The 21200-nt window shown below is 54.0% G+C and overlaps 2 protein-coding genes across 8 annotated transcripts in view; one reads left to right on the top strand and one right to left on the bottom strand.

The window, feature by feature from the left end:
- Positions 1-2376: 2376 nt before the first annotated feature.
- CXCR5 (C-X-C motif chemokine receptor 5) lies at positions 2377-16090 on the top strand. Its single transcript, XM_064268981.1, has 2 exons — positions 2377-2900; positions 11950-16090. The coding sequence occupies exons 1-2, from the start codon at positions 2844-2846 to the stop codon at positions 13012-13014; spliced, it is 1122 nt and encodes a 373-aa protein (XP_064125051.1). The 5' UTR covers positions 2377-2843; the 3' UTR covers positions 13015-16090.
- Positions 16091-16799: 709 nt separating this feature from the next.
- The window catches only part of BCL9L (BCL9 like), a 30435-nt gene continuing 26034 nt past the window's right edge, over positions 16800-21200 (bottom strand). For 6 of the 7 annotated variants that reach the window (XM_064268979.1, XM_064268976.1, XM_064268980.1 and 3 more), the window contains 3 exons: positions 18828-21117; positions 18115-18396; positions 16800-17895 (listed from right to left, as the gene is read on the bottom strand). In XM_064268979.1, coding sequence (XP_064125049.1) covers positions 16802-17895; positions 18115-18396; positions 18828-21117 — 3666 coding nt within the window. In that variant the 3' untranslated portion in view covers positions 16800-16801. The remainder of the gene's footprint in view (positions 17896-18114; positions 18397-18827; positions 21118-21200) is intronic. The other variant, XM_064268978.1, reaches the window with a different exon arrangement.

Raw genomic sequence — 21200 nt, 5'->3', positions numbered from 1 at the left:
GCCATATGCAGATGACACAACCCTGCTTGCTGAAAGCAAAGAGGACTTGAAGCACTCAACGATGAAGATCAAAGACTACAGCCTTCAGTATGGATTACACCTCAACATAAAGAAAACAAAAATCCTCACAACTAGACCAACAAGCAACATCATGATAAAAGGAGAAAAGATTGAGGTTGTCAAGGATTTCATTTCACTTGGAGCCACAATCAACACCCACGGAAGCAGCAGTCAAGCAATCGAACAACGTGTTGCATTGGCAAATCTGCTGCAAAAGGCCTCTTTAAGATGTTAAAAAGCAAAGAGGTCACTTTGAGGACTAAGATGCGCCTGACCGAAGCCATGGTATTTTCAAGTGCTTTGTACACATACGAAAAACGAGCAATGAATAAGGAAGACCAAGGAAGAATTGATGCCTATGAACTATGGTGCTGGCGAAGAATATTGAATGTACCGTGGGCTGCCAGAAAAACAAACAGGTCTATCTTGGAAGAAGTACAACCAGAATGCTCCTTAAAAGCGAGGACGGTGAGACTTCATCTCACGTACTTTGGACATGTTATCAGGAGGGACCAGTCGCTGGAGAAGGACATCATGCTTGGTAAAGCAGAGGGTCAGAGAAAGAGAGGAAGACCCTCGACGAGATCGACTGACACCGCAACGATGGGCTCAAGCATAGCAACAATTGTGAGGTTGGTGCGGGACCGGGCACTGTTCTGTTCTGTTTGTTGTACGTAGGGTTGCTATGAGTCGGAAATGACTCTGTGGCACCTAACAGCACAACAACAACATTGAGACATGGGCCTTGAAAGGAGCAAGCTTCTCACCCCTGGTGATGTTTGTCCAAAACTCGGTGACCATCTGATGAGGCTGCAGTGACAACAGTCTTGCATTTTTGAGGGGCGGGGAGGGGTATGTGATGAGGATGGATTAGCTTGCCTTTGAAAGTCCCTTGAAATTTTACATAATTCTATATGCTACCTTCTTTCCTGCTCACTGTAGTCCCTTGCAATTCTACATAATTCTGTATACTACATTCTTTCCTGAAGCTAAATTGAATATGGCAATGAATTGGTGGCAACAGTGGGGGAGGGTATTAGAAGAGGGTTGTGAGGGTAGGCAGTTCACAGAAAGCTTGGGATTCAGGAAACCTTGGGGCAGCTTCCTCCCAGAGGTGTCAGGACTGGAAGTGCTGGAGAGGAACTCTGAGCATATGTCCTGGGATTCTTCTTCCTTGAAAGCAGTTCCTGAAGGTATCTTAATTTCTTTGTGCTGTTATAAGAAAAATACCACAAGCGAGTGGCTTTAACAAACAGGAATTTATTTTGTTACAGTTTAAGAGGCTAGAGGTTTGAATTCAGTGCTTTAGCTCTAAGGGAAGGCCTTCCCTGTCCGCTCTGGGAGAAAAATCCTTGTCTCTTTCCTTGGTTCCTCGGTGATCTCCACGTGGCATCAATTTTGCTCCATTTGTGCTTGCTTCTGTGCCTAAATTGCTCCTTTCATATCTCATAATTAATGGGCTATGGGTAGGATCCTAGAAGATGACTAGAAGGGGTAAGCTCCTAGAGAATGGCATTGTTTTGCTAAAAGGGGAGGGTGATAACAATGACTGGGGGATGGGGCAAAGAAACGACATGTCTTGTGTGGATGCCTCTGTCTTTACATTGTCTTTACACGATTGTGGGCCAAGAGAGGAAATGCCCTCTCCTTTTCGTGACACTGGCTACTACCACTGGCCACCCAGGTCCCAGACAGGGCTCTAGAAGAAACGCATAAAGAAGAGAGTTGGAGGTAAAATTGATCAATGTCTGAGAAAGAGCTTCTTAAAGGAAGCTCAGACAGGGCAGAGTTGAAGGAAAGGAAAGGGAATATGTGAGTCTGTAAGAGTGGTAGCCTGGTGCAGTAAAGAAAACACTGAACACGAGTTAGGAAGCCAGGGGTTAAGTCCCAGCTCTGCCACCGGTAGCTGTGGGATCCTGGGATCCTGTTACTCTCCCTCTCTGGGCTCAGGGTTCAGGGTTCTCCTGCATAAAAATCAGAGGTTGGACTTGATTGTCTCTAAAGTCCCCTCTAGCTGGGTAGTCCCTGATGTTAATAATCTACATGCCAACCAAGTTAATTTATATCTAGGACATCATTATTTTTGAGTCAGAAAATGATTCTGCGACTATGTTCATGTTTTTGTGCTTTCCTTGGGTAATGTCGCCTTTGCCTTCCGGTAATGTTTTAGTGTCGTTCCTTTGTAAAACCCAACCTATCGCTTCTGAACTTGAACTGGAAAGGGAAGGGATTTTGCCTCCGCATGGGCAAAAGGAAGGTGGCAAGTAGGGTGGCCGGTAGGGTGGCCAACCATTCTGGTTTGACGTCTGTAGGTCTTGAGGTGGCTTGGAGGCAAGGTCCCTGAAAGGGCTCTTCTGCTCCCTTTGCACCTGGAGTTCCCCCCGTGACCCTGCTGACTTGTGTGGTGGTTTTCTATCACAAGATGTGAGTCCCTTATTGGCAGGTTGGTGGGGGGATATGGGAGAGAAGTGAGGGGCAGCCTTTAAACTAGTCATAAGCCCCAATTGAGACAACTGTTGCCAGGAAAGAAGCTGAAATGCTTGACTAGCACTGATACTGTGGGGATTTTCCCTTTTTCTTCAAAAAAAAAAAACAGAAAAGACCCAGTGGAAAAAAAAAAGTGATGAGCTGTGAGGCAGGCGGCGGCCCTACCCCACACCAGGAGACAAGGCGCCACTCATTTGTTTAAATTTGCAGTTGGCGGCTGTCACCTCTCTATAGGCACCAGGCGGACAGCCTCTCACATCAGACAGTGACCAGTCTGGTGATGCACAGCTGCAGCCATGAACTACGCCCTAACCCTGGACATGGACCTCACAAACTACAATCTGGAAGATGTGGTGAGTAGGGACAAGCAGCTCCTTGTCACCCAGCCCCTGCTTGGAATTCTAAATACCCTATGCCCAGGGCCCAAGGGAGAGGGGACAGCCTTGGAGTCCCCATTCCCTGTGGATCTGTAGAGTCTAGACAGGCCCACTGGCACCTGACTTTTAGGACCTTATTTCCCGTTCCATGGAGGAAGCAGGTAGGTAGAGATGTTGCCCCTAATAGACATCCTTTAGAGGGGATTAGAAGATAAGTTTCCTATATCCTCCACTGACTTGCTGTGTGACCTGAATCAAGCCACTTTACCTCTCCATTCTTCAGTAGCGGATCCTCTTCTTATCTCTTAGGGTTAGAATAAGGGACTAGACAGGAAAGTACTTTGGAGGTTTTCTTACTCTCAGGAGGCTAGCATTGATAATAGATCAATCAGTATATATTTATTCACCTGTTTATGATTATATCATCAGGGCATTACATTCTGTGTTGGATGGAGAAGCTGAGGACTTGCCTTCAAAAAGCTCATAGTTTAGCCAAGAAGAGAAAAATATCACTCACTGGAAGCTGTTACACAATGGTTATATGCTAAATTGAAGAGCTGTGAGGCCAGGTAGCCAGCAAAGGGAGGACTCCAGAGGGCTAGAGTAGGGAGAGGGGAGTTCCAGGTTTGTGAGAGAACCTCTGACTCTGTATTAATTCTAAAAATGTCCTAGAGCATGTTGTGGCCTTATTCAATGGGCGGAAATCTCTGGAGATAAGGCCTTCTTAGAGGAGTTTGCTTGGGTGGGTTAAGAATATGGTCCCTCGCACCACTTTCTAGCATCCACCCAAGTTTCTCCAATGAAGCACGGCAGTTAGTTTGGCAGTTAGTTGCCACTGCCTTCCCAAAGGATGTGTGTAGGTACAGGTCAACCATCGACTCCCAGGGCTCCTTAGGTGCGGACAGCGAAGGACTAGTTGTAAGGGTCTTTTGTAAAACTTCCTCATGGTCCTTTCTCCTGTTCCCCCCTTGCCAAGAGCACTTCTGGGAAAAGGAAGTCTCTCCGCGCTGTATTCCGGGCTAGATCATGAAGGACCCACCGTCCTCTCTCCTGTACCCACCAGCTCTGCTGACCCTAAGCTTACCCTGAGATGTTCTCCGATCCCTTCAGCTCTTCTGCTAGAGTCTAATATTGTAACTCTACCAGCTGTGCTCCCAGACTTCCTTGGGAAAGCCTGCCTCCCAGGTCTCAAGGCTTGGAAGTTTAAGTAGAACATGAGGAGGAGGTAAGAAGAAGGGCTAATTACCCCCCAGTCTGATCTCTCAAATCCAACCTCCAGTTAAAGCAGAGCCAGAACCATGAGTCTAATCAGGATTGGCTACGAAATTTGAGGGATCCAATGCAAAATGAAAATCCAAGGGTCCCTCGTTCAAGAATTATTAAGAATCTCAAGACGATAGTGGTAGGGAACTAAACCCCATGGGGCCTTTCTAAGCTCAGGGCCCCGGGTGACTGCGTAGGCCCCACACCTGTGAATCCAGCCCTGAGTCTAATTACAGAGTCTGAGCAATACCCCAAATCAGACTGAAACCCCACTGTCCCAACAAAGCAGCACGTTCCCAACCTGACCTCCAAGTCTTGGCCCCTAGCCTCACCTGATTAGGTTACTGGGTGTCTTCCTGCATCCACAGCTTTAAGGTGACCACGAACCCTGACCCAGTTGGATATCACAAGAACCAGCTTGAGATCTAGCCGGTCCTGGCTTCTGAGAAACCTCAAGGATTTCCCCTACTGCCCATCTCACTCCACTGGGTGACCTACTGGGGACCGGTGCAGGGCGGGGGGGTAGGGGGACAGCAAGCAGAACATACCCCACATCATAAAGAAAATCTACAGCCCAGGCAAGAGCCCTCGGGCTTACTTCACATCATACCTCAAATAGGTGGTCCTTACTTGAGTATCCACGCATGCCTGGACACCTCAATCATGGTCTAGCCAGGAACCCAGGAGTCCTAGGGCCATCCGGACTCTGGAGGTCTTCGACCAGCTCCCAGTGCCTCCTCCTGCCTCTACCTGCTTCCTCCATGGTTGTTACCCCTCAGAAGCACAGATATTGTTCCTCCACTCCATCCCACTCACATCGGGGTCAGGCTCCCCCACAGTGTCTTACAGCACGGAGGCCCTGGGATGGTCTGGCTCATGAATGGCAGAGTAGGCAGAAGAGCCTTGTACATAGTAGCTTCTCAGTAAGTGTTAACTGACTTGTTATACCTTAAAGGCCTTACCTCACCATTTCTTTCTGAAGTTCTTCTAGCTTTTTCCATTCCTTTTATTTCCAGTTCCTCTCTCTATCCTTGTCCAAAACAAGTACTAGTTCATTTTTCTAGAGCACTGGGATTTACGCTCCAATGTTGGATTAAGAAATGGGAGCTCTTGGCCATAAGTCAAACATTGGTCATCCTATCGTCTCTTCCTTCTTTTGAAATCTAAGATCAACTCTAGCTGCTTTAAGGGTCCATTTTCTTTTTTTTTTACATAAACTCTTTTTTTAATAATTTTTTTTGTGCTTTAAGTAAAAGTTTACAAATCAAGTCAGTCTCTCACACAAAAATAAGTGTCCATTTTCTTAAAGTGGACTGCTAAATCCCACAAATGGAGGACCCAAACACAAAAAATCTTGTACCAAGAACAAGAAAGACCCAGGTCCCTGAGGTTGGCATCCCAGGGACCCACCCTGCTGGGAGAGCAGGTCTAGGCAGACCTAGGGAGCCCCTGTCTACAGGAACCTTGAGTGGGGGTATGGAGCCTCTTCCCAGCAGAACCTGGCTGGGGCACCTACAGAAACCAGTCATAATCGACACCTCCAGCCCAACCCTGCACAACAGCCAGGAGGAAAAACTGCCCTAGGGGAAGGCAAAGGCCTGGCTGCCTGGTCCAAGCCTCAGGGTACACTGGCTTCCCCTGACCTCTCCCCATTGATAATCACCACGAACCACAACTTAAGTGTGTCCAGAGCATCACAGGCTCCAATGCCTGTTCACATGCACTGTCTCATTTCATAGGGTGGTAGGGAGAAGAGGAACTAAAACCAGTTCAGGCTGGCTCTGGGCTTTACCTTGGGGTGTGGGAGGATCCCCATTACCACCACTAGGTCAAAAGTCCCAGAGGAACCCCAGTGGAGGAGGCCCCAACTGCAAGTGGTTGGCGGGGTCAGAGATGAGGGAGAGGTCCAGGGCCATCTTGGGGAGGTGCCAGTGTTGGGGCGAATCTGAGCTCAGGCGCACAACTGCAGAATCTCCACAGAACTCTCACCTTCTCTGAGGATGCGAACTGCGGCTAATCCCGCTCCTTGGGCAGAGTAATATAAAGTGACCACGGGTTTGGAACTGAGAGTCAGCGTACAAGCACGAGTGTTTTCTCGGGAATGATGGGATATAATATTGAAATTAGTAGTACCTCAAGCAGTTGGCTTCAAGTGGTTGCTGTATATACCTAGGGGGTATGTCTACCTGTCCCTAGGACTGTGTGGCCCTGTCCCCAAAGTGCAAATAGATTTTAGGGTGCCAGGTGGGGAGCCCCTTAAACCTAAAGATTCAGTGCAGAGATGGGGGTAGCTTAAAGCTCCCCACTCCCCCATGCCAGAATCTCATCCAGAGGAGTAGAAAAGGAAGAGGTGTCTGGAAGGTTAATTCCTGAAGGGTGGGGGTGGTGGAAGGAGGAAGAGGTGATAAATGGCAAGTGAGACTCTCAGGTGGTCTTTAGGTGTGTGGGCCCTCTGAGGGAAGCGTGGGGTAAGGGATATAGGTCTACATCCTCCCCCTTAGCCTGGTCTCATTCCTCCAACCCCCGTATCCCTCAAGCCACTGAAAGCTGGGAAGAGGGATGCCCTGGTCTGCTCTACTCACAGCGCCTGACTATTAGCTGGAAATACCCCGACAGGGGCATAAAAGGAGATGGAGCCTGTGTGCCCCCCATCATTAGAGTTGTGGCTGCATCTGTGTGCAGATGCCTCCTGCAGCCAGCATGACTCCGGCCCCTGGAGTCCTGGAGTTCAGCCTGGATGAGCCATGCTCTCAGCAAGTAGCCCTGCCTCGCTCCTCAGGGCTGAGGAGCAAGGTCAGGCTGGAGCATTCACTGGCTGTAGGACTGGCTAGAGAAGCAATTGGCTCCTGGGTGCTCAGCTAGGTGAAGATCATGCTGAGAACCAGCTCAGCCCTGGGCAGGGCGTGCCAGACAGGGAATCAGCATCTGGGAGGCTCTGAGCAAGGGGCATTTGAGGGCAGGGATCTCTTCCTACACACCTGGGCTCGAACATTCCCCTTCCTCCCAAGGTCCCAATCCCATTGTTGGACAGTTCTGCCTGTTAGAAAGTTCTCTCCTTTCACTGGAACACCCCCAACACCCAACTTGCACCCATCGCTCCTGGTCTGTCCTCTGGAAGTTCACACAATATGTCCGTTTTCTGCCCTCTTGTCCATGGGGGCTCTTTCCAATCCTTGAAAGAAGCTCTTGTAGACTAAAGCCTTCTCTTCTCAAGACTCTACACCTCCAGTAGCTGAAAACTTCCTCCTAAGGCAGGGTTTTTCAGACTCTTCAGCAAACCGGTCACCCTTACCCAGGCCATCCAAACTGGGCTGGTGCCCAGTTGCCCATCTATAGCTTTCCATTCACCTAGTATAAGGTAACATTAGCCCTTCTGGCAGCCACATCACACTGTGGACTTACCTTAAACTTGCAGTCGAAAACTCCTGGGTCTTCTTCTCATGAACTGTTGTTAAGCTAGATCTTCCCTAACTTGTTCCTGGACAGCTGATGTTTGAAACCTGAGTTCAGGTCTCGATATTTTCCCCATGCAGTTCCACCAGGTTATTTTGGGCCCATAGCTCCAGCCTGTGGAGAATGCTGCGTTGTCTGAAAGTGTGCTCAGACCTCAACCACGTCCTCGGCCAAGACAGGGCTATGAGTGCAAAGAGGAGCGGATCCAGGACAGGTTCCTGACAAATGCCCCAGAACCAACACCCCCTCCACACATACACCTGCTGACATAGAGTCCCAGTCAGCAAATGTTTCCCAGCTTTGCGTGGCCCGTGCAGGGCAGTGAGGCAACATCGATATTTGGAGAAGTCAGGAGAGCTTGGAGATCTTAATTATCCAGGGAGGGACCTGGGTCCGAAAGTGGCTCCCGAGGAAAGAAAGAAGGGAGAGTCTGAGGGGGAAAGAAGACTAACATGTGTGGATCCCACCACTTAGTATCTCTTCACCATCCTCCCCATCCTGGCACCTCAATACCAGGGCACTGTGCCAGCCCCTTCTCCTGCCCCCATCCCCAGTGCTCACACAATTTCCTAACTAGGCTCCTGACTCTGTGCTCAGCTTCATTCTGGTCATTGGGTTTTCTTGCCTTCTTTGGGGCAGGTATTCTGGTTTTATTGTCCACTGGGTGCCACGTGCTGGCATTGGCCCATTTAGCACAAGTCTGCGTCTACACAGGGTGCATGTTGCTGTCAGGGTGTATATGTGTCACTCATCCCAATTGCCCGCACTGTGCTCCCCTGGGTGTGAGTCTTGGAAAGTTCCCTTTCGCACCACAGGAGTCCCTATTCGCCAATTTCCTGCCAGGTCAGAACCAACCTTGCTCTTTCCATGGTTTGGGATAGGGTGGGGGTGCCTGATCCCCTGTGTATGGGAAGTGGCTTTAACACATGCCACCCCCAAGCCCCCAAAACTTCTGTTTGACACCTCCTGCTAAGATGTGCCGCTGACTTTCAAAACCCCACCAACCAGCTTCCTGCCATCTTCCCCTCTCTACCTAAGCACTTAACCAAACAAATACCTCTTGGCAAGGAGGAAGGGGCAGTAAGCTGCCCCCCCCCAAACCCTCCTCTGGGTTCTCAGGAGATGGGGGCTCTAGAGCCCTAGGGAGATGTCACACCCTGCTGACTTTAAATAAGCAACAAACCAATCAGCCAGGATGCTTTGGAGGACAAGGACTTGAGGGGTTCTCACAAAGGGCCTTCTGGGCCAGCCAGGTTGGCAGGACCTAAGCCCTCCATTGGGCAGTGGGACCACCTGCTGAGGAAGGTGGAATCCAGCCCTGCTAACGGCCCCATGGCCTACATCTGTCTTCCCTCAGCCTGAATTGAGTCAGAATCAACTCGATGGCAATGGGTTTTTTAACGGGTCTTAGAGACTGCTAATCTCACTGTTTTCCCCCCTTTAACCCTTCTGAGTTCCAAGATGAGACAATATTGGGAATAGATTCCAGTATCAAGAGAGACCCCAAGGGTAGGTTCCAGGCAGTCAAGGGTATGGGAAGGAAGCAGGAATTGAAGAAGGACACGCAGGAGTGTCTGAGTCCCTCTGAGGTACAGAAAGAGTTCCAGAATATAGAGGTCCCTGGCCCTCTCACGGAAGCTCCTTCCAGAGCAGTTCCGTAAATGTGTGTTGCATGTCTGTTGTGTATAAAACACATGGTCTTGTGAGGGAGACACAAAAGGCCTGAGTCCAGGAGCTTGCCATCTAGTGAGGAAATGGGCGTTCTGGCCCTGAGTGCGGTCATAAAGGCACATTTAATATTTTGAGATGAGAGAATACCATTCCAAGTAGGAAGGGCTAGGAAGCATGTAGGAAGGCGGCATGGAGTTGGGCCTCGAGGGAAGGGTAGGGACTAGATAGGCAAACTTGGGAATAAAGGCTTGCCAGGAAAAAGGAAGAGTTTGAGCAAAGTTTTGGAGCCAGGAATGGTGGGGCGCTAGGGTTGGTAGCCGGTAGAATTATACACCTGGCGGGTAGGGTGCCTAAAGCAATTAAGTGCAAGGCTCCATTGCAGGGTTTAGACCTCACCCTGCAGGCCCATGATTTTCAAAAAATTTTTTGAGATGTAGTAGTACCATTTTCTCAAAAGCTTATGTGTGAAACAACACATGAGACAAAAGCAGAGAGTTCTGGTTTCAAGGCAGGAGGGGTGCCTGGAGCCTCAGGCACTCTTTAAAGTCAGTGAGACCGTGCTGTCTGCGATACTCTGCAATTGGTTCCGAAATTTAGCGATATGTTTTTAACATTTTTCCCTAAGAGAACATGTCGATAAACCCTGTTTCTTTCAGAGCACTGCGTTGTATTCTGGTGCGTGAATGCACCAAGTTAGGCTTATTCCAATCTTGTGTTGATGAACTTTTATGACAAACGTGACTTTTTCCTATAATTGACTAGACAGTTAAATGTGAAATTGACTAAAATAAAATAAAAAGAAAGCCACTGTTTATAGGTGGCAGGGAGCCAGTGAAGGACTTTCAGTAGGACACTGATGGGATGAGACCTGTGTGTGGGAAAACTCACCCCGTCCTCCACATAAGAGATGGATAGAAGTGGAACAAAGTTGGCAGGAATGGAGCCCGTGGAAAGAGCATATGGAGAGTCCTGAGCATTAGGGTGAAGAAGGCAGAGGGATGCTGGGCTAGGGGAGCAGCCATTGCACGAATGGCCCCCCTATACTCTTCTCACAGAGCTGCCTGCCCCAGGTACCAGAAAGGAAAAGTCCAGGTTGGGACAGGTGTGTCTTCTGGAGGGAGAACAGCGTGAGACCACCCAGAGCCAGATGGGAAAGGGTACCCCATCCCCTCCTCTGCCTCTCTGGGACTCATCATTTACAGAATGGCCTTTTTGAACCCACATCATTTGGCTAGATAATTGGTTTTGAATTGCTGTGGGGAGGGGGCTGGTTAGGGAGGAGCGGGAAGGATAGAGCTAGGGAGGAGCAGGAACAGGTGCAACGGGACAGCTGTGAGTGAAAGGTATGAAAACAACCACCATGTCTTCCTTTGTGGTTAGCTTGGTAAACAACCTGAGTGCTGGGGGGGCGGGTGCCAAGGGGACAGAGGGGGACTTCCGGAGACATAGTGGCACACCCCCTCCACTCGGAACAGGCTCCATCCTTCAGCCCTGTGCCTGGGTCTCCCTGTGTCCCCTCATTTCCTGCTGCCTTTCTCTGCCTCCCGGCTTTCTGAAGCTTTCCTTGCTGTGGGCTGAGAGCAGGAAGGGGCTTAATTAGTGATGGCAGGTAGCAGAGAGCAGTTTATCTATTGCTGTTCCCAGTAGCACAAGGGAGAAGTCAAAGTAGGGCTTCGCAGTGAGGGAAATATTGGCTCTGGAGATAGACAAATGTGGGTTCCGACAAACATGAAATTTACCAGCTCTGCGCTCTTGTGCTCCGTAAGACAGGAATAATATTACATGTCTTGAGCCTGATTTGCAGATTCAATGAAATGAGGCCCAAAAAGCACCTAGCAGGATGACTGGTGTCCTCAATACATAGGAGGGGCTATTACCACAATTGCAGTTGTAATGAACACATTCAGGAATAGGGGACAGGTCAAGAGGAAACCAGCAGGTCCCATTAGTCTCACCCCCGTAGAACCCAGGCTTCAGTGCCCACTGTACTGTTCTCTTCAGAATTAGAACAGATGGCTCCTCATCCCACCCAGATCCTTCACCAAAATCGAAGCCCTGATTCCAGACCCTAGGCCTGCAGCCTCCCGTAAACACATAAAATGACTTAGAGGTACACAGCATTTCAGAGTCTACAAAGTGCATCCACACCTTGCATATATCTCCTTTCATCTTAGCATTACCTGGTGAAGAATTAGCCCCTTTTACCAATAAGAAGGAATCCCAGAGTGGTATAAACGCACTTGGCCGCTAACCGTAAGGTTGGAGGTTCGAGTCCACCCAGAGGTGCCTTGGAAGAAAGGCCTGGTGATCTACTTCTGAAAAATCAGCCATTGAAAACCCAGTGGAGCACAGTTCTACTCTGACACACATGGGCTCGCCATGAGTCGAAGTTGACTTAACAGAAACTGGTTTACCGATGAGAAAACTAAAGTTGGAAAAAGCAAAGTGATTTGTCCAAAGGCACACAAAGGAAAATTGGGATTTGGTCAGTGGTACAAATGAGGAGTGAAGGGACAAAAGCAGTTATCCTGGCGGGGGGGCGGGGAGGAGAGAGAGGAAAAAGCAATAAGGCAGTCAGGGTTCCCCTTGGAGACCAGGTCCTCAGTTCCCCGCCCTCCTGTCTCTCTTGTCCTTGCAGTACAAGGAATTCAGCAACTACAGTGACAGCACGGTGTCCCCGAAGGAAAGCTACTTCTGCTCTACAACAGAGGGGCCCCTACTGGCTTCCTTCAAGGCCACATTCATGCCCGTGGCTTATGGCCTCATCTTTCTCCTGGGCATGATGGGCAACATCCTGGTGCTGGTGATCCTGGAACGTCACCGGCAGACACGTAGCTCCACGGAGACCTTCCTATTTCACCTGGCGGTGGCCGACCTCCTCCTAGTCTTCATCCTGCCCTTTGCTGTGGCTGAGGGCTCTGTGGGCTGGGTCCTGGGCACCTTCCTCTGCAAAACTGTGATAGCTTTGCACAAGATCAACTTCTACTGCAGCAGCCTGCTCCTGGCCTGCATTGCTGTGGACCGCTACCTGGCCATCGTCCATGCTGTCCATGCCTACCGCCACCGCCGCCTCCTCTCCATCCACATCACCTGTGCCACCATCTGGCTGGCGGGCTTCCTCTTCGCCTTGCCAGAGCTTCTCTTCGCCAAGGTCAGCCAAAACCATCACAACGACTCCCTGCCACGCTGCATCTTCTCCCAAGAAAACCAAGCAGAAAGCAATGCCTGGTTCATCTCCCGCTTCCTCTACCATGTTGGTGGGTTCCTGCTGCCCATGCTGGTGATGGGTTGGTGCTACGTGGGGGTGGTGCACAGGCTGTGCCAGGCCCAGCGGCGCCCTCAACGGCAGAAGGCGGTCAGGGTGGCCATTTTGGTGACAAGTGTCTTCTTTCTCTGCTGGTCTCCCTACCACGTCATCATCTTCCTGGACACCTTGGTGAGGCTGAAGGCCGTGGGCAATAGGTGTGAACTAAACAGCTATCTCTCCGTGGCCATCACCATGAGTGAGTTCCTGGGCCTGGCCCACTGCTGCCTCAACCCTGTGCTCTACACTTTCGCTGGGGTGAAGTTCCGTAGTGACCTGTCTCGGCTTCTCACCAAGCTGGGCTGTGCTGGCCCGGCCGCCCTTTGCCAGCTCTTCCCGAGTTGGCGCAAGAGCAGTCTCTCTGAGTCGGAGAATGCCACCTCCCTCACCACCTTCTAAGTCCCAGCATCCCCTTTTGTTTCTGCTTTCCTTGCATGGATACAGTGACCCTGGAACCCCTTTCAACAAGAGTTGGGTTCCTAGGAGTTCATCTTGGCCAACATCTTCATATGGGGGAGCTGGATGAGTCAACCCCTTTCTAGGTCATCCCTGCCAGCTCTTCTCTCAGCCCCATGGCTAGGCTGGAGGCCAGGGGAGGGGAAGTAGCCCAAAGGCAAAGCATAGCCTACCTATGCCCACTGCATCACTTTGGGCTGAGAGGCCACCACAAACTTGCTCTCATCCTAACCATCCCAAGCTCAGGAAACAACTTTTACATCTGCCCCTGCCAATAGGGAAAGTCAATCCCCTTCCAGGACACACTATCATTTTGTGGGCCTCTGACCTCCATAGCTACCCACCACTGTTCCCATCCCACCAGCTGAATGAAGCCAAGAGAAGTTGAGCACCAGGGAATGGGTGGAGGTTGGGGCTAAGGCCAGCTGACAGTGGAGTGTAGTCTTGACACATCTCAATCCCTGATGAATACAGATATTCTGCCAGGCCCCCAGCCCTGCAGCTGTTTGACAAAGCAGGAAGCTCAGGCTGACTCCGTTCAGGTAGCGACCCCTGGCTCTGACCACACCAGTGCTAGGCCAGACTCTGGGTGACTGGCAGGACTACAGGCAGAGGTACAGATTCCAGGTGCTCTCAGCAACACAGCTGGTATTGGTGGAAGAACCAAGGTCGAGTCAGCAAGGGAGAGGCCCAATATGGGAAAGAAAAGATTTCCCTTTCCTAGCCCCAAAGAGAGACAAGGGTAGAGGGAACCTGGCTGTTTCTTCTGCCCAGAATGGAAGTGGAGGTGGAGCAGAGAGCTCCCAGGGAAGGCTGGATCCAGAAAGCTGGTGGGTTCTGGGCAGACTCGTCCTTCCCAACCGCTCCACACAAGCTAGAGAGGAAGAGGGAACTCCTAGAGCAGCAGAGGGGTCTCAGGCTACAACAGAGGGAGTACGTGGCCAAGAGGCAGAATGGGGTTGTAGACCCCTGAGGTGACAGGAGTCGAAAGAGCCAGGGGCTGGAGGGGGCCTCTGGAAGTCACCCCAGTGCCCCTGTCTGCAGGCCAAGCCCAGAGCTTGGTCCCTCTAGGCCTCACCTTAGACAGGGCAGTGTGAATGAAGATCTGGGCAGGGAAGTCCCCAGGCCCCCAAGGAAGCCCTGCCCTGAGAGGATACTACTCAGATGGAACCAGAGGAAGCTGCTCCTCGCTGTCAGGCAGTTCTGGGCAATCCCTCCCTCCTCCTCAGCGTCAGATGTAGGGTGGAGAGGGGAGTCAGGGACACATCTGGGTTGCCAAGTCCCACTCAAGCCAATCGGCCAAGGCCCCTGGGAGACCCCCACTGAGGAACTCAGAGCTGGAGTCCCTGGGGCTGTGCCGTCGTGGCAGATCACTAGGAACCCCTGGGGTCCCCCTTTCTCCTCCCAGCATCCAATACCAAGCTGGCCTGGAGGAGTTAGACACAGAAGCAAAAAGGCGAGAGGTTGGATTTTGAATTTTCTTTTTAATAAAAAGGCACCTATAAAACAGGTCAATACAGTACAGGCAGCACAGAGACCCCCGGAACAAGCCTAAAAATTGTTTCAAAATAAAAACCAGGAAGATGTCTTCACATATCGTATTTATATATTTATATTTATATATATATTTATATAATGGTACAAAATGGCTGGGGGTATGGCCGTGAATGGAGGGAGTAGGCTGGCCTGTGGAGTTCGCCTTGGAAAGCTAATCCAGTGGTGGAGGTGGTAGGAGAGGAGGGTGGGGAGGGCATGGGCCCTTGCAGTCTGACTCTTCTCCTCAGGACAGGAAACACTTAAGAGTCAGACATTTTGGGGTGTCCTGGGTCAGGAGTGGGAGGGGGCTCCTGGGCACAAGGCCCAGGCTGAGGAAGGGCGGGCAAAACGCCTGGCAGGATGAGGGCTGGTGGCCCCCAGATACAGAATGCCCAGCCCTGGGCCCCTGGGAGGTGCTGGGGAAGGCAGGAACCAGCTGACGTGGATTGAGGACAGCACCAGGCATGGGAGAAGTGGGGCAAATTCCCTTTGTGTTACAGCTGCCAGTGCGAGACCAGGCCCTGTGTGTCAAAGATGGAGGCCATAGCAGAAAACACCCTGTCTAGAAATGGCCCATGGCCCTGGAGGCGGGACGCTAGAGGCCTTAGCCAAGGAACTGCCCTGCCACCTTGCAAGGCAGGAAAGGAAGTGAGAAAAGGAGAAGTCTTTTTCTCCTGGGGCCAAAACACTCAAGTTGTGTACGTATGGCTTCAGCTCTGACCAGAAGCGGGGGAACTCTCCTGGGAAGAAAGGGGGCTGAGGGGAAGGCAGTGGCTGAGCCTGGGTGGGCAGGCAGACCCAGTATGCGCCCTGAGCCCTGGGCACAGGGACTTTGCCAGGCAGAGGGAAGCAGTGGAAGCTCCCCTCCCCCCCGCCAACACTTCCCCGATTCCATCCTCAGGGGTGGAGGCTGGGGGGAGAAGACTGACTCAGTCAAACCCTTTTCCTTCCTCCTTTTGTAAGAAGTAGGTGGCAGCCTCTGGCAGAGCCAGGGCCCTGGAGGTTACCTGGCCCAGGGCTACTACAGCAGGCACAAGGCCATCTTGGCCACCAGAGGCTTAGTGGCACCATGGCACCCCCTCCATGGCTCCACTCAGTGGGCCACACAGCTACTTCCTCTTCCTCCTTCCTTACATCCCAGACTGGGGACAAAAGACTTCATCTTACTGGCTAAGATGCAGCAACAGCAGGGGACACCCAGAGGCCCCCAGCTGGGAAGCCAGGGCTCCACGTCACCACGTGGGGCACACGTGTGCTCCCTGAATCATGGCTCAGCAGCAGACAGGCTGCCACCCTGAGGTCTCAGCCCTGCTGGGCTCATCAGCTGGAAGCCTAGGTGGTCTGATCTCAACTTTGGTGCAGGGCATCGATGTCATTTTACCATTTGGGCAGGGACAGGAATGGTATCCTTTACTAACCCAGAGACACTGCAAACAGTGGGTGGGTATGTAAGACGGCATGTCCCTGGGTCCAGGGGAATGGAAGGGGCTGTAGTTTGAAGACGGGGAGGGGTTGGGGAGAGGGTTTCTCTTATTCTTCTTTTTTTTTTTTTGCGACCTCTATCAAAACACAGAAATACAGCACACACACAAACCGGCACAAAAGCGCAGCGCTCTATTTACAGCTCTGGCTGGCACCTGCCCACCTGGCCAGCCGCCTGCAGGGAGGGGTGGGAGAGAGGGTCAGCCACATCAGCAGGGAGAGGAAATGAGGCAGGAAAAGACAGAAGGTAAAGCAGGTGGGGGCGGAGAAGCAAGAGGAGGAGGGAAGCGGAGCTCTAGAGCTGGAGAGAGGAGGAAGAAGAGATGAAGAGCACTCCTCTCCTCCCCTTCCTAAAGGCTGCAGGACTCTGAAAGCCTAGCTGAGGGCGGGCGGGTGCAGAAGCAGAGAGAGAAAGAGGGGAATACAGGCTCCATAGGAACTGGGATGAGTGGGAGAAGGGGCAGTCCTGGTGGCCAAAATGGAACACAACCCCAATCCAAAACCTGCCACCCCTCCCCCACCCCACTCTACCATTTCCCCTTAAGCTGCCAGCACGTCTGGTTTCCACAAATGCCACTCCCCACACAAGCCCCCTCCCACCCCCTCCACCCCACCCCTCGACCCAGGCCATCCCAACACTGGAGGAGAAGAAACTTTGTTAAGGTTCTCATATTTGCAATATTGCCCCAGCTGCAGCCTCTCGCAGGGACTGCTAGAAGGGCAGGTTGGCCATGCTGCCCGGAGCCGGGAGGTAGCCCATCTGGCTGTCCAGAGACACACTGCGCTGCCGCAGGGGGTGGGATACCATGAGGTTCTGCTGGGGTGGGGGGCCCATGAGGGAGCCCTGTGGGGAGAGCACATGAGGGGGCTGGCTGTAGACCTCACCCCCCACGCCACGCTGCTTCATCAGCATGAAATTCTGCTGGGTCATGAGGCCTTGTGGTGGGGACATGACCCCCTGGTGCAGGCCATGGGGCACCATGCCCTGCTGTGGGGGCACACCTGTCCTGCCCAGCAAGGACATCTGTCCGGGGTGGCACATGGACATGTTGAGCCCCCGCTGGATGCCCTGTTGGCCTGGGAGGTTGGGGGGCCGTGAGGGGGTCTGCTCCGCCATCATGTTCTGCAAGTTCATGAGATGCAGATTGGGGGGCTGGGCCTTGGGGGGCTGGTTCTCACTCTTGGGGAAGTACTGGAGGGTGCTGCTTGGTTTCTCAGAGGGAATGATCCTCGACAAGTCGAACTCGGGGATTCCCGTCGGGGTGGGCCGGATCACCTCGCTCAGCTCTGGGTCGTTCAGCACTGACGCCACGCCGGGAAGCACGCCCGGTGGGTATGCCTCGCCCATGCGCCCAGCCATGCCTTTCCCCATCAGGTGCTGCTGAGGGGGCATGGGGCCTGGCGGCTGACTAGGCAGGTCCTCAGGGGGCAGGGGCATGCCTGAAGGGTAGTGTTGCTGCAGGCCAGGCCCCCCGCCCCCACCTCCACTGGGGGCCATGGCTCCATGAGGCTGCTGCAGCCGAGGCGGGAAGGGCAGCATCTGGGAGGAGCTCGGCACAGGGCCACAGGGAGCATTCAGGGAGTCTGGGCCCCCCGGAGCCATGATCATCGAGTTTTGCGGGGGCCCTCCTGTCCCCTGTGCATTGGGGTGCAGTGGAATGTTGGAGCCCAGAGGGGTAGGGGAGGGCAACATGGTGGGCGGGGGCTCATGGGACAAGGGCTGCTGGCCTGGCAAGTTCATGCCCATGGGGCTCTGGGCAGCAGCTGAGTTCAGGTGCATCTGATTGGGCTGGTTGTTGCTGATGCCTGTGGGGAAAGAGGAAATGAGGGTCAGGAACAGCGCATGCCCAGCTTGGGGAGGGTGCAGAACTCAGTCACAGATGTCACACCCCCACTCCTGGGGCCCTCAGAAAGTGCACAAAACCCAGCATGACCACAGGGGGCGACTACTGACCACACCCAGCTCCTCCCACTCCCAGCACCACATCATCTGGTCTCCCTGGGGCCCCCTTCCTGGCCTCGCACCTGGCCCGGAGCCCTGCGGTGGTGGTGGTGGGGGCAGCAGGGGCCGGTCAGGCAGCAGCTCGTCGTCTGAGGTGGCGATGGTCTTGATGGCATTGTGGTAGAGCGGGGTAGAGCTTGGCATGGCATATTTGGACATCTGGGACATCATCAGTGACAGGGGGTTCTGGGAAGGCGTGGGGTCTGGGGAGGAAGTGAATGGTAGGCTGGGGTTCATGAGGCCGCTGGGAGGGTTGGCGGGAGGCGCAGAAGAGCTGTTCCGGGGGCCGCTAGGCGGGAGAGCACCTACAGAAGCAGGGAGACAGAAATAGAGCAGGGGTGACTAGGGGTGGGGGGGAGATGAATTTGGCTGCTCACAGTGGGGGATTCAGGAAGAGGGCAGCTCCTCATACCTCCAGCTGACCCCTCCAGGCACACTCTATCCAGATGTCCCACTGAACACAGGCCACCCATTATCACTATAGCCCACCCATCTTCAAGCAATCTCTGCGGCCTCGGGGCCCTGGGAAATGATCCCCTCAAATGTCTGAGAGATGGTGCTCCCTGAGAACACCCACACACAACTGCCAACAGCTGCCCCTCAGGCAGAGTCAGCCAGCTCTGACCCTGGCACAGATGGCTAAACTCACCATCCAGCCTCAGCAGGAACATACCCACCTCAGAGGTTCCCAATACCACAGAGTCCAAGGCCCACTTGGCCGGCCCAGTTGACTCACCCTGTTCCATGTTGCCCAGGGTGGTAGAAGAGTTCATGTTGAGAGGCGGCTGCTTGTTCTGGGGGACCCCAGGGCTAGGCATGGCTGTCTTGGGTGAGGCAACCCAGCCTGGAGAAGGCACCGCCATGGAGGGAGACTTGAGCCTGCTGGGCGAGCCAGTGGGTGAACGGACGCTGAGGGAAGAGCTGAGGACCTGGGGTGACTTGAGAGGCCCCGGTGGGTTGGCAGAAGGCAAGGGCACCATCTGTGAGGGAGTCTGGGGTGACTTGAGGTTTGCGGAGGGTGAGGTGACCAGAGGCGAGTGCACCTGGCTAAGGGTGGGCGACTTCAGATGCCCCATGCCCGGCGAGCCCATCTGATTAATACTGATGGTGAGGTCTGAAGGCCGCCTGCCCAGCCCTCGGTTGGGGGCTGAGTGCATGGACCCAGGAGCAGGATTGGATGCAGGGGGCAGAGGCATGTGGCTGAGCCGGGTGGTGCCCACATTGCCTATGGACATTGAGCTCTGGTCAGGGCTGAACATGTCTTGGGTATTGCCCATGTCCTGGGGCATGGCTTGGTAGGGTCCCTGGCTCCCAGAGAATCCCTGCTGGCCCTGGTTGGGAAACTGCGAAGGCATAAGCATCTTCTGGGGCCCTCCCAACATGCCACTGCCATTCTGGGCCCGGACTCGGGCCATCTCCTCAGGACTGAGGCCCTGGGGCCCCATCATGTCCCCAGGACCCCGCATCTTCTGCGACATTAGCATCTGCTGCTGCGGGGTCATCTGCACATTCAGGTTCATGTTCATGTTCATATTCACATTCATGTTCATGTTGAGGTTGCCTGGCCCCATAGGGGGGTCCACTTCCCTCAGCCCAGACTGTCCCATGGGGGGACTCAGGAGGCTCCGGCCTCCACCAAACTCCATGCCCATGGGCGCGCCTGCCAGACCCTCACCACCAGCCATCTGCCCGGGGAACATGGCTGGATCCATCTGCCGGTGTGCTTGCATCATCCGCTCCATTTCCATGCCCTGCCCTATGCCACCGCCGGCCATGCCCAGGGGCCGCTGCATGCCCATCGACCGCTTCTCCAGCAGCTGGTGCCTCAGCAGCTCCTCACGAACCCGCGGTGTCATGAATCGCTCCGCGTCACCCTGCCCACCAGGGTAGGGAACGGTGTTCTGGGCAAAATTGCCAGTTCCCCCCATGGGGGGCAGGTCTTCGGTCCAGCCCATGCCTGGCCTCACAGGCCTCTGCATGGCATTCATAGGTACCTCCATGGGCATACTCTGCATGCCCCCAAACCCAGGCACCCGCTGCATCTGGTTGCCTGGGAAACGGGGGCCAGGGAAGGGATGTCCACCCCGGAGCTGCAGGGGATCTTGGACATCCATGGGCCCCCGCAGTTGTGTGCCCATTCCAGGCGGCCACTGCTCCCCAGGCTTGCTGTGGTAGGGAGGGGGTGGCCCTCTCACCATCATGCCTCCCATGCTCATCACGTCCTGCAGGGGGCGGCCTCCATGCAGCCCAATCTGCTCCTCCTTCCGCCGCTTCTCCTCATAGTACTCCTCCTGCAGCTTGCGCCAGGCCACCTGCTCAGGTGTCAGGCTGTCCTGGCCCAGCCTCTGCATCATCATGTTCATCTGCTGCCCCATGTCCCCACCCGGGGAGTGCCCAGGCACTTCATGCTCCAGCGGGGGGCCCCCCAAGTTCTGGGTCTGTGAAATCATGGACTGCAAGGGCTCCTCATACTTCTTCAGCCCGCTGGGAGGGGCCGTGGGTGGCTGCTGGGAGGCAGGGGGAGCTTGTGCTGGTGTCCCGCCCTCGCCTGCACCTCCTGGGGGCCCCTTGAGGAAGGGCTCAGCCTCCCCGCTGCGGAGCAACAGCCGCTCAATGTCTCGCAGGGTCTGGAGGGAACGTTCTCGGTGCTCCAGCTGCTCCTTGGACAGGCCCTCAGAGCCCGCCAGGCTTCGCTGCCCAGTTCCTGTGGGGGTGGCCTCGCCCAGCAGGGCAGGGCCGGGGGCACTGCTGGGCTCTCCTCCAGGAGGCACGGGGTTGTTGGCAGTGGCAGCCGTGGGGGTGTTAGGGTGGGTGCCCCCAGTCCCACCACCGGTGCTGGCAGCTCCCACCGAGTTGGGTGTCAGGTCCTGAGTGGTGTCCTCAGGGGGTCCTTCCTGGGGCAGAGATGGGGGAGCACTGCCAGGGGGTGGTGGTGGCGGCGGCAGTGGAGGTGGCTGGGACTGTGGGGTGCCTGCTGACGGTGTGCTCAGGGGTAGTGGTTCTGGGGTGGGTGGCACCTTGGGGGCCTGTGGAAAGACAAAGGCAGAGCATGAGACAGGAAGGGGATGCGCCAGCCAATCTCGTGTTCACGGAGGCTCTGTGCTGTGCC

The sequence above is a fragment of the Loxodonta africana genome, chromosome 15 (genome assembly GCF_030014295.1).
Source record: "Loxodonta africana isolate mLoxAfr1 chromosome 15, mLoxAfr1.hap2, whole genome shotgun sequence".
In the NCBI taxonomy this organism is placed as follows: domain Eukaryota; kingdom Metazoa; phylum Chordata; class Mammalia; order Proboscidea; family Elephantidae; genus Loxodonta; species Loxodonta africana.
This window is presented reverse-complemented; position numbering and strand designations above follow the sequence as displayed.